Source organism: Carcharhinus amblyrhynchos, chromosome 2 (genome assembly GCF_965287045.1).
Source record: "Carcharhinus amblyrhynchos chromosome 2, sCarAmb.v2.hapA, whole genome shotgun sequence".
NCBI classification, from domain to species: domain Eukaryota; kingdom Metazoa; phylum Chordata; class Chondrichthyes; order Carcharhiniformes; family Carcharhinidae; genus Carcharhinus; species Carcharhinus amblyrhynchos.
Genome location: NC_137325.1, coordinates 146901539 through 146915771, shown reverse-complemented (window position 1 = coordinate 146915771; position 14233 = coordinate 146901539). Strand labels below are relative to the sequence as shown.

The following is a 14233-nucleotide window of genomic DNA, read 5'->3' as shown; positions in this document are numbered from 1 at the left end:
TATCTTCCAAATGAAAATAACTTACTGCTAGCTTGAGTAGGCGCTCTATCATCCTGGAATAGTCCATATCCTGGAATTAAAAATTACCAACGATTATTATCAACACATACAAACATTAAACATCAAGTCTTCAACAGTGATCACTGTGCAAGCATACCAAACATGCTAAACAGATGTCTGCATGGAGAAACTGCTGTAAAAACTGAGGGGGAGAAAGATCATCAAGCTTAACTAAAATTTAATCTAATTTTGAGAAGAGCTAAATCCGAGGCTTCAGACTCAAGATCAAGAGGCCCTCACAATGTGCAACGTTTGAATCCTCAAGTGTGTGAGGAATAAAAAGCACAAATACTTGAGGCAACGTAGAGGAAGCTTTGCTCTGTACCTAACCCCGTGCTGTACCTGTCCTGGGAGTGTTTGATGGGGGACAGTGTAGAGGGAGCTTTACTCTGTATCTAACCTCGTGCTGTACCTATCCTGGGAGGAGATTGATGTGTGTGTGTGTGTGTGTGTGTGTGTGTGTGTGTGTGGGGCGAGGTGGGGGGCCGTGGAGGGGGACAGTGTTGCAGGAGCTTTACTCTTAAATGAAAGGCATCCGAAAGGAAGATGGAGGAGGAGAATCAGAATTGAGAACCCAAGACAAGTGTGAATATCAATAATGCTGCAAAAATAGATTCATTTGATTTAATTCCTCAATGCTGACATTTGTTTAATTTCTTCCATGTGCACACCCAACAAACAGTTTAGAAGATTTATGGATCGATCAATGGTGATGGTTAAATACAGAAATAAAATGTGTTTAATGATATAACCAATTACTTACTTTGAATGGCTTCATGGAATTCTGTATAGCTGGCACCATCCACTAATGAAAGAAAAGAGAAACTGAGTCTCTCAACTTACAAATATATCTGTACAAGACATTTAATACAAAGTTACAGAACTCAGCACCCAGCACATTGGAACTGGATAAGGCCATTCAGCCCCTTGAACTTGCTTCACCCATTGAACTAGATCATGACTGATCTTCCATCTCAATGCCATTGTTCCATGCTATCTCTTAATGTCATTATTACCCAGATTTCTAGTGAACAAGTCTATCCCCATCTTGGACATACTCAATGACTGAGTTTCTGCAGCTCTCTGGGGTTAGAAATCCAAAGGTTTACTACCCTCCAAATGAAGAGATTGCTTATCTCAGTGTAGGACATTATACATCAGTGGATTGTATTCCTATCCTTTTCCACTGATCTGGTATATGTTATTCATTCATCAGGACTGCAAAGTAATGATGGATGAGCTAATATGTCCAGGACCACAGAGGCACAGGTTGGGCGTCAGGCAGGCTCTTTGGGGAGAAAAGGCAAAGAATCAATCAACATGAATAGTTGGGGTTGGGGAGAGAGAATACATCTACCCTCATTGTTACTGCGCACATGGATCTGACCTGTATCACAACACAAGCACACAATCTAGGCAAATTATCCAGTGCAGGACTGAGGGGTTCTGCACCATTGAAGGTGTCATCTTTTTGATACAATACTAAATCAAGTCCTCTCGCCTAGATATAGCCACGCTATTCAAGACAGGGCAGGAAATTCCCTCTGGTACCCTGGGTAACATTTAGGTCTCATCCAAAATCTCAAAACAAATGAGGTGGAATGTGGGAGCTTGCTGTGTGCAAACTGGATGCCACATACCCTACATTGTGACAGTGACTGCACCTTTAAAGTAATTAATTGACAGTGAAACACTTTGGGATCCACGGAGGTGCTATAAAAGTTGAAGGCTTCCATGTCCATGGTATAACCTAGAATGTTACATCAGGAGCTGGGCTCTAAGCCTTTGGAGACTTCTCAAGACTGCAAATAAAAGAGCTTAAAAACAAATCGAAAAGGAAGAAAAGTGCTGGGAGGTCCCAGTCATTTAAAGAATCACTTGTCGCAGACAGGAGTTGCTGTGCACTAAAAATTCCATCATGCAGTGGTTGAAGCAAGATAGCACTGATATGTATAAAGGAGAGCATTGAGACGGAAAAGCAGGAAGAGGTTTTGAGGAAAGGACAGGATATTTCTTTCTTAAAGTAGTTAACCTAAAAGTCAGTTACAGAACTCAGTGAAATGATCAGTTTAGCAGAGATGCTACTGGAAGACTAAGTGTTTACCCTTGGTTGTCTTGGAGAGAAAAGAGTTGGGTGAAAAACATTGAGTGAATGCTCAAGTCAATGAAAGAATACCTTTCGCAACAGTATCAGTGAAAGCGAGTGGCCTCTATCAAGGTTGTGGTAAAGATGTTTTTGGGGAAAGGGGTAGACCGAATTTGAAGCAAGTTCTTACTTATATTGAGATCCTTCTAATGGCTTGTCTGGTATAATATAGTTAATTTTTCCTCTTATTCTGTGTCTTAACTGTTCTTCAGCAGACTCCTGTAAATTTGCCCTGTAACTTTCCTCCATGGTTTTTAACAAAGTTTGAATCTCTCACCCAGGTTTCACTCTGGGGTCTACATTGTCCAATGTTGGCCTCAGCTGAGGCTGTGATAATCACAGTGTATCACCCCAAACTCAGAATTTACTCACCTGCTGAATTAACCCCACTTGCAATTGGATGAGGAAAAGCTAGAAAGCAAAAAAAGGATAAACATCAAACCAATATGTGAGAGGAGTGGCAAGTTCCTATTATATCAAAATAGGAGTAAAGCATTCAGCCCTCGAGCCTGTTCCACCATTCTGTTATATCATGGCTTCTTACCCTGAGATCAACACGAGTCTCTAACATTTCAATGACCCAATCATCCAGAGCATTTTGCTGTTCCAGATCTCTATGATTCTGTGGGGAGAGGTGCTTCCTGATATCACTTCAAAATCATCTCCCTCTAGTTCTAAATCTGTGCTCATTTATACTGGAATCCCCAACAAATTAAGGTTTTTCCCTCTCTAACCATCTCTTGAATCCTTTGATCAATTTAAATGCCTTGAACAGATCACCCCTCATCCATCTAAACCCAGTGGTTATGGCTCAGTTGCTAGCATTTTTCATCAAGTCCCACTCCAGGGCTTGAGTACAAAAATCCAGGGAGCTGACACCATAGCGCAGTGATGAGGGAGTGCTGCACTGTCGGCGATGCCATCTTTTGGATGGGATTTTAAACCAAAGGTTCAGTGGGTATAAAAGATCCCATGGCACTATTTGAAAGAAGAGTGGGACATTATCCCTCGTATCCTGGCCAATATTTATCCCTCAATCAATATCATAAACAGATTACCTGCTCATTATCACATTGTTTATGGGATCTTGCTGTGTGCAAACTAGCTGCTGTGTTTCCTACATCACAATGGTAATCACACTCCAAAAGTACTTCACTGGCTGTTAAGCACTTTGAGATGTTCAATAGTTAATGAAAGTGCTATAGAAACATGTCATTCCTTATCTTAATAAATGACAATGTTATTTAATTCTTCAAGCTCTGTTAACGGGTGAATCTACATGATACTCTCCATTCCTGGTCAACAGATCCTTCGAGCTGCAGTCCCCAAAACAGATATCAATACTTTAAATATGAAATGGTCTGCTGTACAAGTGCTTAGTTTTTGTGGTGACAGCAGATCTGAACAGGACACTTGTTAGTGGAGAATGAACATATCATCCCACCATCAGGAATTTATAAAGGCATATCCATCTGCTGCAAAAACACTGCATAATGGGGAAAAGGTGCAACTGTGCTGCAATGCAGGAAGGTCACCTGTTTCGAATAAGCTGTTCCAGCCCCGAGTACGAGTATTAGGCATGTAACAATGCAAGCTTGGAGACATTCCAATCTTCTGGCACCACTCGTTCCAAAATAGGCTCAGAATGGTGAATAAAGTCAGAGTTGATAATTGGCTGGAGAAATATGCACACACAGACATTAAGTGAGGTCCATCTATAGTTTCCTCCACCTCAACCCTCAAGTTAACAGGGCAGCAGAGTGGTTAGCACTGCTGCCTCTCAGCTCCAGGGACCTGGGTTCGATTCCCAGCTTGGGTCACTGTCCGTGTGGAGTTTGCACATTCTCCCCTCGTCTGCGTGGGTTTCCTCCGGGTGCTCTGTTTTCCTCCCACAATCCAAAGATGTGCGGATTAGGTTGATTGGCCGTGCTAAATTGCCCCTTAGTGTCCTGGGGTGCATCGATTTGAGGAATTAGCAGGGTAAATATATGGGGTTACTGGGATTGTCCCTGGGTGGGATTGTCAGTGCAGACTCGATAGGGGGGTCTGGTAATGTTAAAATGGCAGCGCAGGCTCGTTGGGCCGAAGGGCCTGTTTCCCGGGCTGTTTTTGTTCTTTTCTTTTTGTTTTTTAGGCCAAATGGCTTCCTTCTGTACTGCAGGGATTCTATGAATTGGTACCATTTTGATTCACACATGAAGAATGCCCTACTGCAGGGTTATTGATGCACCATAGTGGGAACTGCTATCTATTGGAGGAATGGGGAGAACATGGGGCATGGAGTTGGGGGTAGGGTGTTAGCGTGGATAGAGGATTGGTTGTCAAATAGGAGGCAGAGAGTGGGGGTTAATGGGTGCTATTCAGATTGGCGGTTGGTGACTAGTGGAGTGCCCCAGGGGTCGGTGCTGGGGCCTCAGCTATTTACCATTTATATAGATGATCTGGAGGAGGGAACCGAGTGTATGGTGTCGAAATTTGCTGATGACACCAAGATTGGAGGAACAGCAAATTGTGCAGAGGGTGTGGAGAGTCTGCAGAAGGATCTAGATAGGCTGGGCGAATGGGCCAGGAACTGGCAAATGGAATTTAATGTTGGCAAGTGCGAGGTGGTCCACTTTGGTAGGAATAATGGTAGGAAGGACTATTACTTATGTGGCCAAAACCTGCAGCAGGCGACGGTGCAGAGGGACCTCGGGGTCCTTGTGCATGAGTCGCAAAAACCCAGCCTGCAGGTGCAGCAGGTGGTCAGGAAGGCTAATGGGGTGCTGGCCTTCATAGCGAGGGGGATTGAATATAAAGTAGGGAGGTCTTGCTGCAGCTGTATAGGGCATTGGTGAGGCCGCAGCTGGAGTACTGTGTGCAGTTTTGGTCGCCGTACTTACGCAAGGATATTTTGGCCTTGGAGGGAGTGCAGAGGAGGTTTACTAGGCTGATACCGGAGTTGAGGGGGTTGAGCTATGAGGAGAGGCTGAATAAACTAGGCTTGTACTCGTTAGAGTTTAGAAGAATGAGGGGAGATCTCATTCAGACATATAAGATGATGAATGGGATGGATAGGATAGAGGTGGAGAGACTCTTCCCGCTCAGAAAGGACAGTAGGACTAGGAGGCACAGCCTCAAGATAAAGGGGGGGTGGTTTAGAACGGAGTTGAGGAGGAACTTCTTCACTCAAAGGGTGGTGAATCTCTGGAATTCTCTGCCCGTTGAAGTGGTAGAGGCTGCCTCGCTGAATATATTTAAGACGCGAGTTGATAGGTTTTTGATAGGCAAGGGGATTAAGGGTTATGGGGAGAGGGCGGGAATGTGGAACTGAGCCACAACAGATCAGCCATGATCTTATTGAATGGCGGGGCAGGCTCGAGGGGCTAGATGGCCTACTCCTGCTCCTATTTCTTATGTTCTTATGTTGATTCACTGCTATTTACAATGTATATTGATCTCCTTGTCCATTTAATCCCACTTCAGCCACACAAAGAGTTTCCATTTTACTTTGAGGGAGATGCTTGCAAAAAAAAAAATACATCCTTGTCCCTCCCCAACTTTGGAAAAATTCTGGAGGTCAGGAAGATCTGCTTTTGAGAGATTCTGGGATGGAATTGTGTCTAAAATTGCTCACCATTTCAAACATTCTCCTCAGCAGGAACCGCTTGCGGATTCGGGACGACCGGGGGAAATTTAGCTCATAGCAGAGGGTGGGAGCAAATAGGAAGTAATACATGTCTAGAAAACAAATGGAAACAAAATACATAAAATAAGGGGAAGGCAACGGAAGTAAAAGAAACAAAGAATGGTAGGAAAGGAAACTTGCTGACCTCGATCGCTAGTTTGGACCTGTAAGTGATTCCAGTCCCACACCAACATGATTGACTCCTAATGTTCTTCAAAGTAGTGTAATCCATCATAATAAACCACTAGTGGGAGTACCTTCACTATACAGTCAAATGGAAGCCTTACCAACATCTTCTCAAGGGTAATCCGGATTGGGCAATAAATCATATAATCTGACAGCATAGAAGGCCATTTGACCCATCATGCTGATGCTAGCTCTTTGAACAGGCTATCCAGTTCATCTCACACCCATGCTCTTTTCTCATAGCCCTGCAATTTGATGTATATTTCCTTTTAAGATTTATTACTGATCTGCTTCCATCGTTTTCAACCTCTGCATTCCAGATTATAACTCACTGTATAGAAGTTTCTCTTTAATATATATCAATGATATGGATGTGGGGACCAAATGCAACATTTCCAAGTTTGCTGATTACACATGACTTGATGGAAATGTGAGCTCAGAGGAGGGTGCAAAGAAGCTTCAAGGAGATTTAGAGAGGCTCAGTAAGTAGGCAAGAACATGGCAGGTGGAATATAATGTGGAAAAATGTGAAATTATCAACTTAATAGAAAACACAGAAATGTGGAGTATTTAAATGGGGAGAGATTGGAAAATATTCATGACCAAAGGGACCTGGCTGTCCTTATTCATAAGTCAGTGAAAGCCAACATGCTGGTACCGTAAGCAATTTGGAAGGCAAATAGAACATAGAACATAACAGCGCAGAACAGGCCCTTCGGCCCACGATGTTGCGCCGACCAGTTTTTTTTTTAAAAAAAAACACTGACCCACTAATCTAAACCAATCCCTTTTCGTCCATAAACCTATCCACAGATCTCTTAAACGCCCCCAAACTAGGCGCATTTACAACCGCAGCAGGCAGGGCATTCCAATCCCTCACCACCCTCTGGGTAAAGAACCTACCCCTGACATCCGTCCTATAACTACCCCCCCTTAATTTAAAGCCATGCCCCCTCGTGCTAGCTTTCTCCATCCGAGGAAAAAGGCTATCACTATCCACCCTATTTAAACCTCTAATCATCTTATATGTTTCAATAAGATCCCCTCTTAGCCTCCTTCTTTCTAGCGAAAACAACCCCAAATCCCTCAGTCTCTCCTCATAGGACCTCCCCTCCATACCAGGCAACATCCTGGTAAACCTCCTCTGCACCCTCTCCAAAGCCTCCACGTCCTTCCTGTAGTGTGGGGACCAGAACTGCACACAGTACTCCAAGTGCGGCCGCACCAGAGTTGTGTACAGTTGCAACATGACGCTGCTTGGCTTTTTTCATGCTGCTTGGCATGAATGTTGGCATTTAATTGTAAGGAGATTTGATTACATTGGTAAATAAGTTTTTGCTGCAATTGTAGAGAGCCTTGGTGAGACCTCACCAGGATTGCATGGAGTTTTGATCTCTTTACCTAAAGAAGGATATACCAGCTATACAGAGAATGTAACAAAGATCCATCAGACTAATTCCTGGCTTGGGGGGTTGTCCTATGAGGAAAGATTGAGGTGATTGGCCCTGTATGCAAAGTTTAGTAGAATGAGGGGCGATGTCGTTGAAGTGTATAAACTTCTTACGGGCTCAATAGGATAGATGCAGAAAGGAGTTCCCCCGATTGGGGGGGGGGGTGTAGTGTAGAACTGGGGAGTACGGTGTTAGAATAAGGTGCATGTGATTCAGGAATGGGATGAGGAGAAATTTCTCCAGTTAGAGGGTGGTGAATCTTTGGGATTTACTACCGAGAGGGCTGTGGGGGTTCAGCATCTGAGAATGTTCAAAGCAGAGATCGATAGCTTGTAGTGTGACAAGAAGGCACTGAGGCTTCATAATCTAGCTGAATGGCAGGGCATGCTTGAGGGGCCAAATGGCCAACTCCTATATTCACATCCTCTATCCAAACTGGAGATTTCCTGAAATCCTGAAAGGTCTATATCAAAATGCATGTCATTTTTTCCTTTTTTACCTTGGCTTCCAAGAACAAGCAGGGGGGTGATTAAACTTAATGCAATTTTCATTATGACCTCAGCAAAAGATCTATCCCAATCTTCCCTGTTAAAGGATGTTTTAATAATCTACACTTCAATTAAGACACAAATATCTGCAGGTTATAGTCAGCAGGGGGCAGAATAGGCTTAGTTCCAGCATCCTACACGAACTCAGAAACCCTAACTCAGCAGTTACGTGACCAGATATATCTTGCTCCATTCTGTTCAAGTACTCATCAGCCAGGGGAAGGATGTGTCATAAGGAAAATGTTAGGCAATACCCTGAGCCAGTAATCTGAGGGAACGTCACCAGAACTGGTCTGGCTTCTGCCTGTTGAGGAAACTAAGAGGTGACCTTACTGAAATTTCCGCAAACTGATTACCAAACTTACTCAAAGCTTTTTTTTAAAAAAATCCTTTCACAATGGTAAAGGATTTAAATAAAGGGAACATAACTTATTAGTTCAGCATAATTTAATATCTAATTTAACAGGAAAATTATTAAAGCTTAAAACATAATTTTTAAAATTCATTTACGGAATGTGGGTGACACTGGCTAGACCAACATTTGTTGTGCATCTCTAACTGCCCTTCAGAAAGTGCTGGTGAGCTGCCTTCTTAAACTGTTGCAGTCCCTGAGGTGTAGGTATACCCAGAGTGCTGTTAGGGAAGGAGTTCCAGGATTCTGACCCAGCGACCGTGAAGAAATAGTGACATATTTCCAAGTCAGGACAGTGAGTGACTTGAAGGGGAATCTCCAGGTTGGGGGTGTTCCTAGATATCTGCTACCCTTGTCCTTCTTGATGGCAATTTAAGGTGCAGTCGAAGGAACCTTGGTGAGTTGCTGCAGTATATCTTGCAGATAGTACACAGGGCTGCTACTGTTCATCGGTGGCGATGTTGGGAGTGGATGTTTAAGATGGTGGATGGGGTGCCAGTCAAATGGGCTGCTTTGTCTAGGGTGGCATTGAGCTTCATGAGCATTGTTGGAGCTTCCACTTTGCAAACCACAATCATTTTGAAGGAATCACTGGCTATCAATCAGGCTTAGACTCTGTCATTGTTGTGATCAGGATCAATGGGGTACTTGAGATCCATTCAAGTGAAGGGAAGTAACCACAGATGGCTGGAGGATGACAGAAAACCACTAAGCTGATAATTGGAACTTTTTTCAAGGCACTGCAGGTTGAATTTGTTAGTGATCAAACGTTTCCACTGGAATGGAGTAAGTTTCAAAGAATTCAACTTGTTAGGAAGCCTCAGAGACTTCAAATCAAAGCAGTATGCTTATATTGGAGCGGAGAGTACATCTGTGCAGGCTGGAACACTGCCCCAACCCTGGTGAAATGGATGTCTCCTCTCAGAGGGGACTTCTAAAGAGTCTGCTCACATCAAACTCTGTCACTCCAGTGAGAACAAACCAAGTTTCTCCAACTCCTCCTTATAGCTAATACCCTCCATACCAGGCAACATCCTGGTAAATCTTTTCTGCACCCTCTTCAAAGCCTCCACATCTTTCTGGTAGTGTGGCGACCAGAATTGAACACTTTATTCCAAGTGCGGCCTAACTAAGATTCTAAAAAGCTGCAACATGACTTGCCAATTTTTAAACTCAATGCCCTGGCTGATGCAGGCAAGCATGCCGTATGCCTTCTTGACTACCTTCTCCACCTGCATTACCACTTTCAGTGACCTGTGTACCTGTACACCCAGGTCCCTCTGCCTGTCAATACTCTTAAGAGTTCTGCCATTTACTGCATATTTCCTATCTGTATTAGACCTTCCACATTTGTCCGGATTAAACTTCATTTGCCATCTCTCTGCCCAAGTTTCCAACTGATCCATATTTGTGGGGGAGAGGGGTGGGTGGACCACTGAGCAGCAGGTCTGGCCAGCAGGTTGCTCAAAATGAGCTCATCTGCACCTTTCAGGTGGGTGAATTCCACCTGACAGATGCTGCCAACACCAGTGGGAAACAATCCTGTGTTCCTGTCGGTGTAGGCACTTAGTCTTAGAACGGGAGAATCGGGCCGTGTCTCTAAATAAAACTTTACAAATGTGTAAAGTTTAGGCTTTAGTTTGGTCCTACACCACCGAGTGATCTGGATTAAAACACCAACTCTTTGCTTGAATAATCTGAAACTAATCCCACTGCCCTGTAATCTACCCAAATTCCTCAAAACGTTGATCTATTTTCCCAGGTCCCTGCTTCAACTATCTCCTGAGACACAACACTCCGTGTTCCTACACTGCTCTGCCTTCGGGAATTTTGCCTCGCCTTCTTTTCTTCAAGACTGGAAGCTGAGATTGATGGTTTGATTCACAGAACCTATGATCATGGAATTGAAAATGAAAATAAATGGAGTTAATCGGAAGATCAGCCAAGAGCTTACTCAATAGCAGAATAGACTTGAGGGACTGAATGGACTATGCCTGTTCCAATGTTCCTCATTCTGAAGAGTTTCTCAACATCAACAGCTATCACATAAGGTAATATAAACCAGTTATCAGTGAGGAATTACTGTGTTGAAGGATCAAACTGTTTTTCAGAGCCATGTCACTTTGCAAATCCATACTCAATGGAGATGAGCATGGTCTGTGACTGAAGTTACCTTACCCCTGAGCTCTCCTGAAGATGCCCTTGTCATCTGATGAACCCAAAATGTCCAAACTTTATATGGGACAGCACAAGGAGCTCAAACCCACCCACACCAGATTAGTCACTGGCAGGAAGTTAAATGAGTAGCGAGGAGGAATTTATTAGCCTTGTGATTAATCAATTCCTTTCTGAATGTACACTTAAGCTAGTGGAATTTAGTTACTGGAGTCAAATTCATTTTGGAAAGAGGAAAGTGGATAATCTTCAGATTTGTGCATGCTTTTCTCTCTGCCTCCCTCAGATTCAGTGAAAGGAGCAGCAGGAACCAATGTTTAAGCAAATGCTCAAAGACAGTCTAAAGATTATGAATATGAGGATACAGCAGAAATCGTGCTCCAGATGATTTGGGATGGAAGGGTGCTATTCATGATGAAATATTACTTGTATGCAATGATAAAAACAGGCACAGTAAACTTACGGTAACAGAGTTCAACACTGCAATTTGTGTTGAAGCGCTTGAATTATACAGGGGCATTTCATCCTGAGTGACCTATAGAATCATACAACACAGGAGCAGGACATTTGGCCCATTCTGCCCGTGATAGTTCTCCGAAAAGAACTATCCAATTAATTCCGTTTGTTCTCTCACTCAGTCTTGCTTCATGGCCTTGCAGACTTAGTGGCTGAAATTTTCTGGCCGTTCATGCCCCGCTGCCGCTAAGAGGGTGGAGAATTTGGCACTCGGCCAAATCTGCATTCATTGCAGTGAGACCAGAGAATCCCACTGACGTGAACAGCTGGAAAATTCCACCTGGTATCTTTAGCTTTCCTCCTAAATGAACATTTGTCTCAAAAGATCAACAGCAGGCTGCGGTAAACTTGGGTGGCTAACAGGAGGTTCATTATAAAAAACACAGACTATCTGCATTCCCTTCACCTGCCCAACAAACTCTACATACAACAAGTACTGCCTTGCCCCATGTCCCTGCAACTTAAAGACAAATGACTGACTGAGCTCAATGGGGCTGCAGAAATTCCCAACTGCAGCCACAGTACGGGAGGTCTCACCTACAGCCCATGATGAGGGCCATCTCTGAGCTGTCAAAATGCCAACAAACAGGACTTTTAACTTAAGAATTTGGAAACCTCCTCACCTTTGTATGTCAGGTTTCCTGGATATATGACGACTGTTTGCACCGCTTCTCCATTCTCTTTCAAGCCAGGAGCTACAAAAGGAATTGTGAAGTTATTCCAGCTACAGTTCAAATCCAAATAACGTCCACACTCAAAGCAAAGTCTGAGAGCACGTCAGACTTTTGAATGGACCTACCATATATTAAGCTGATCTTTCTCTTCACCCTATCTGTGACTGCAACACTATATTCTGCACCCTCTCCTTTCCTTCACAAGACACAGTACTTTTCACTGTATCACGATACATGTGATAAAATTAAACCAAATCAAACATCCACAGCAGTAAACTGATTCTGTTACTGAAGAATTTCCCTCAAAACACATACATCCCACAGCATAACAGGAGTTCTTCCAAGTTTGAGGGTGAGGTACCTGGTCATAAAATCGAGAGTCCAAGCCCAGCCCAAGGTCTAAGCTGATCTTTCAGTGTAGTTCAAGCAGTCTAGCATTGCAAATATCTACCATTTCAGGTAGATGTACAAGATCCCATGGGACTAGTCAGATGAGAACAGAGGAATTCTACCCATGTCTACACACAGATCAGTACACTGAGCATGAATGGTCAACGTGGTAGGAAAGTCTCGCCACTCTATTGTAACGCAGTGATTGCTGGTTTGCCTGACAGAGTGGGGATTTGGAGAACAGTTGTCAGCATTCCTACTGCTGGACCAACATTTCCCATCAATAATTCATAAAGAATTAGTTCTGATGACTGATCATCGATCTGAAACATTAACTCTGTTTCTCTTGCTATAGATGGGCCTGATTTACTGAACATTTCTAGCAGTTTCTGTTTTTATGGTTGTAAAGTGGATGTTTTGGAGTTGTGAAAAGTGCTACTCACCTGACAGAGACCGAGACAGCGTTTTGACTTTGGCTCTGCGCAATTCTCTGCTCCATTTGTTTACATCCTTGTACGAGTAGAGCTTGAGAAACTGAATGGTGTAGCACATCAGCGCCATCACGGCACCAACTGTGGAACAAGAGACAGATTTCTGAGAACAATACATTTTGGAACCAACCAGGAAACATTTCAGATGTGAGAATGTGCAATGAGACAGGAATGATGATCTCATAGTACAGGGACCCCAAGGAAAGAATGTTTTTTGTTAATTCACTCTTGACAAAGCCAGCATGCATTGCCCATTCTTATTTGCCCATGAACTGAGTGGCTGGCTAGGCCATTTCAGAGGGCAGTTCAGAGTCAACCACATTGCAGTAAGTTTGGAGGCATGCGTAGGCTAGACCAGGTAAGGATAACAAATTTCCTTTCCGGAAGGACGAGTGAACCAAATGGGTTTTTAATGACATTCTGGTAGGTTCATGGTTATCATTAACGGAACAAGAATTTTATTCCATGGTTATTAATAATTTGAATTTAAATCCTCCCAGCTGTTGCTGCTGTAGTGGGACTTCAAAGTCATGTTTCCAAAACATTATTCTGGGCTTCTGGATTAATGTTACAGTAACATTACCACCAGGCCCCTGTCCCCAGTAACATGAAAGAGTGGGTAAATTTGAACTATCAGGAATGAAATAGTACTAGGAAAACCAAAAGCTGAAAAGTCTCCTGGATCCAATGGCTTGCACATGTGGGTCTTTAAAGAAGCAGCTGCAGAGATACTGTATACATTGATTGTAATCTTTAGAAATATCCCTAGATTTTGGAAAGGTCCCAATGAATTGCAAACCACTCATTTTGAAGAAAGGAGGAAGACAGCTAATGGGAAACCTTAGACCAGTTAGCTGAACAGCTGTCATTAGGACAGTGGGAGCAGGACAGATAATTAGAAAACTAATAAGGGTTAATGCTGCTTGATCTGGTACAGGTACATGCATAGTGCTGTTATGGAGGGAGATCCAGGATTTTGACCCACTGACAGTGAGGTCACAGTGATATGGTATAACTGCTCAAAAACACAGGGGAGAAAAAGGATGATTAACGAACCTTGCAAAAAGTTGTCCAAGTATAAAAACTAAAGTCACATAGAATTCGGGGTGGGCTGGCTAGATGGATACAGAACTGGCTTGGTTATTGAAGACAGAGAGTAGCATTGCAAGGGTGTTTTTTAGAATGGAGATCTGTAGCTAGCAGTGTTCTGCAGGGATCAGTGCTGGGACCTCTGCTGTTTGTAGTATGTATCAATGATCTGGAGAAAAATGTGGACGGTAAGTTTGTGGACGATGCAATATTGGTGGAGTTGCTGAAAGTGCCGGGGATTGTCAGAGGATACGACAGGATATAGATAGATTGGAGACTTGCGCGCAGAAATAGCAGATGGAGTTTAATTCTGACAAATGCGAGGTGGTGCATGCATTTTGGAGGATCAAATTTAGCTGCAAATTATACTGTAAATGGCAAAACCCTTAGGAACATTAACATACAGAAGACTCTGGGCATGCAGGTCC

General features: G+C 43.3%; 1 protein-coding gene across 1 annotated transcript in view; it reads right to left on the bottom strand.

The window, feature by feature from the left end:
- Nucleotides 1-14233, bottom strand: part of LOC145359361 (diacylglycerol O-acyltransferase 1-like) — a 93306-nt gene that overhangs the window by 15377 nt on the left and 63696 nt on the right. Inside the window, exons 7-12 of the mRNA XM_080213949.1 lie at nt 12669-12797; nt 11785-11856; nt 5823-5926; nt 2579-2617; nt 824-865; nt 26-70 (exon numbers count right to left, since the gene is read on the bottom strand). Of these exons, the coding sequence (XP_080070075.1) occupies nt 26-70; nt 824-865; nt 2579-2617; nt 5823-5926; nt 11785-11856; nt 12669-12797 (431 nt within the window). The remainder of the gene's footprint in view (nt 1-25; nt 71-823; nt 866-2578; nt 2618-5822; nt 5927-11784; nt 11857-12668; nt 12798-14233) is intronic.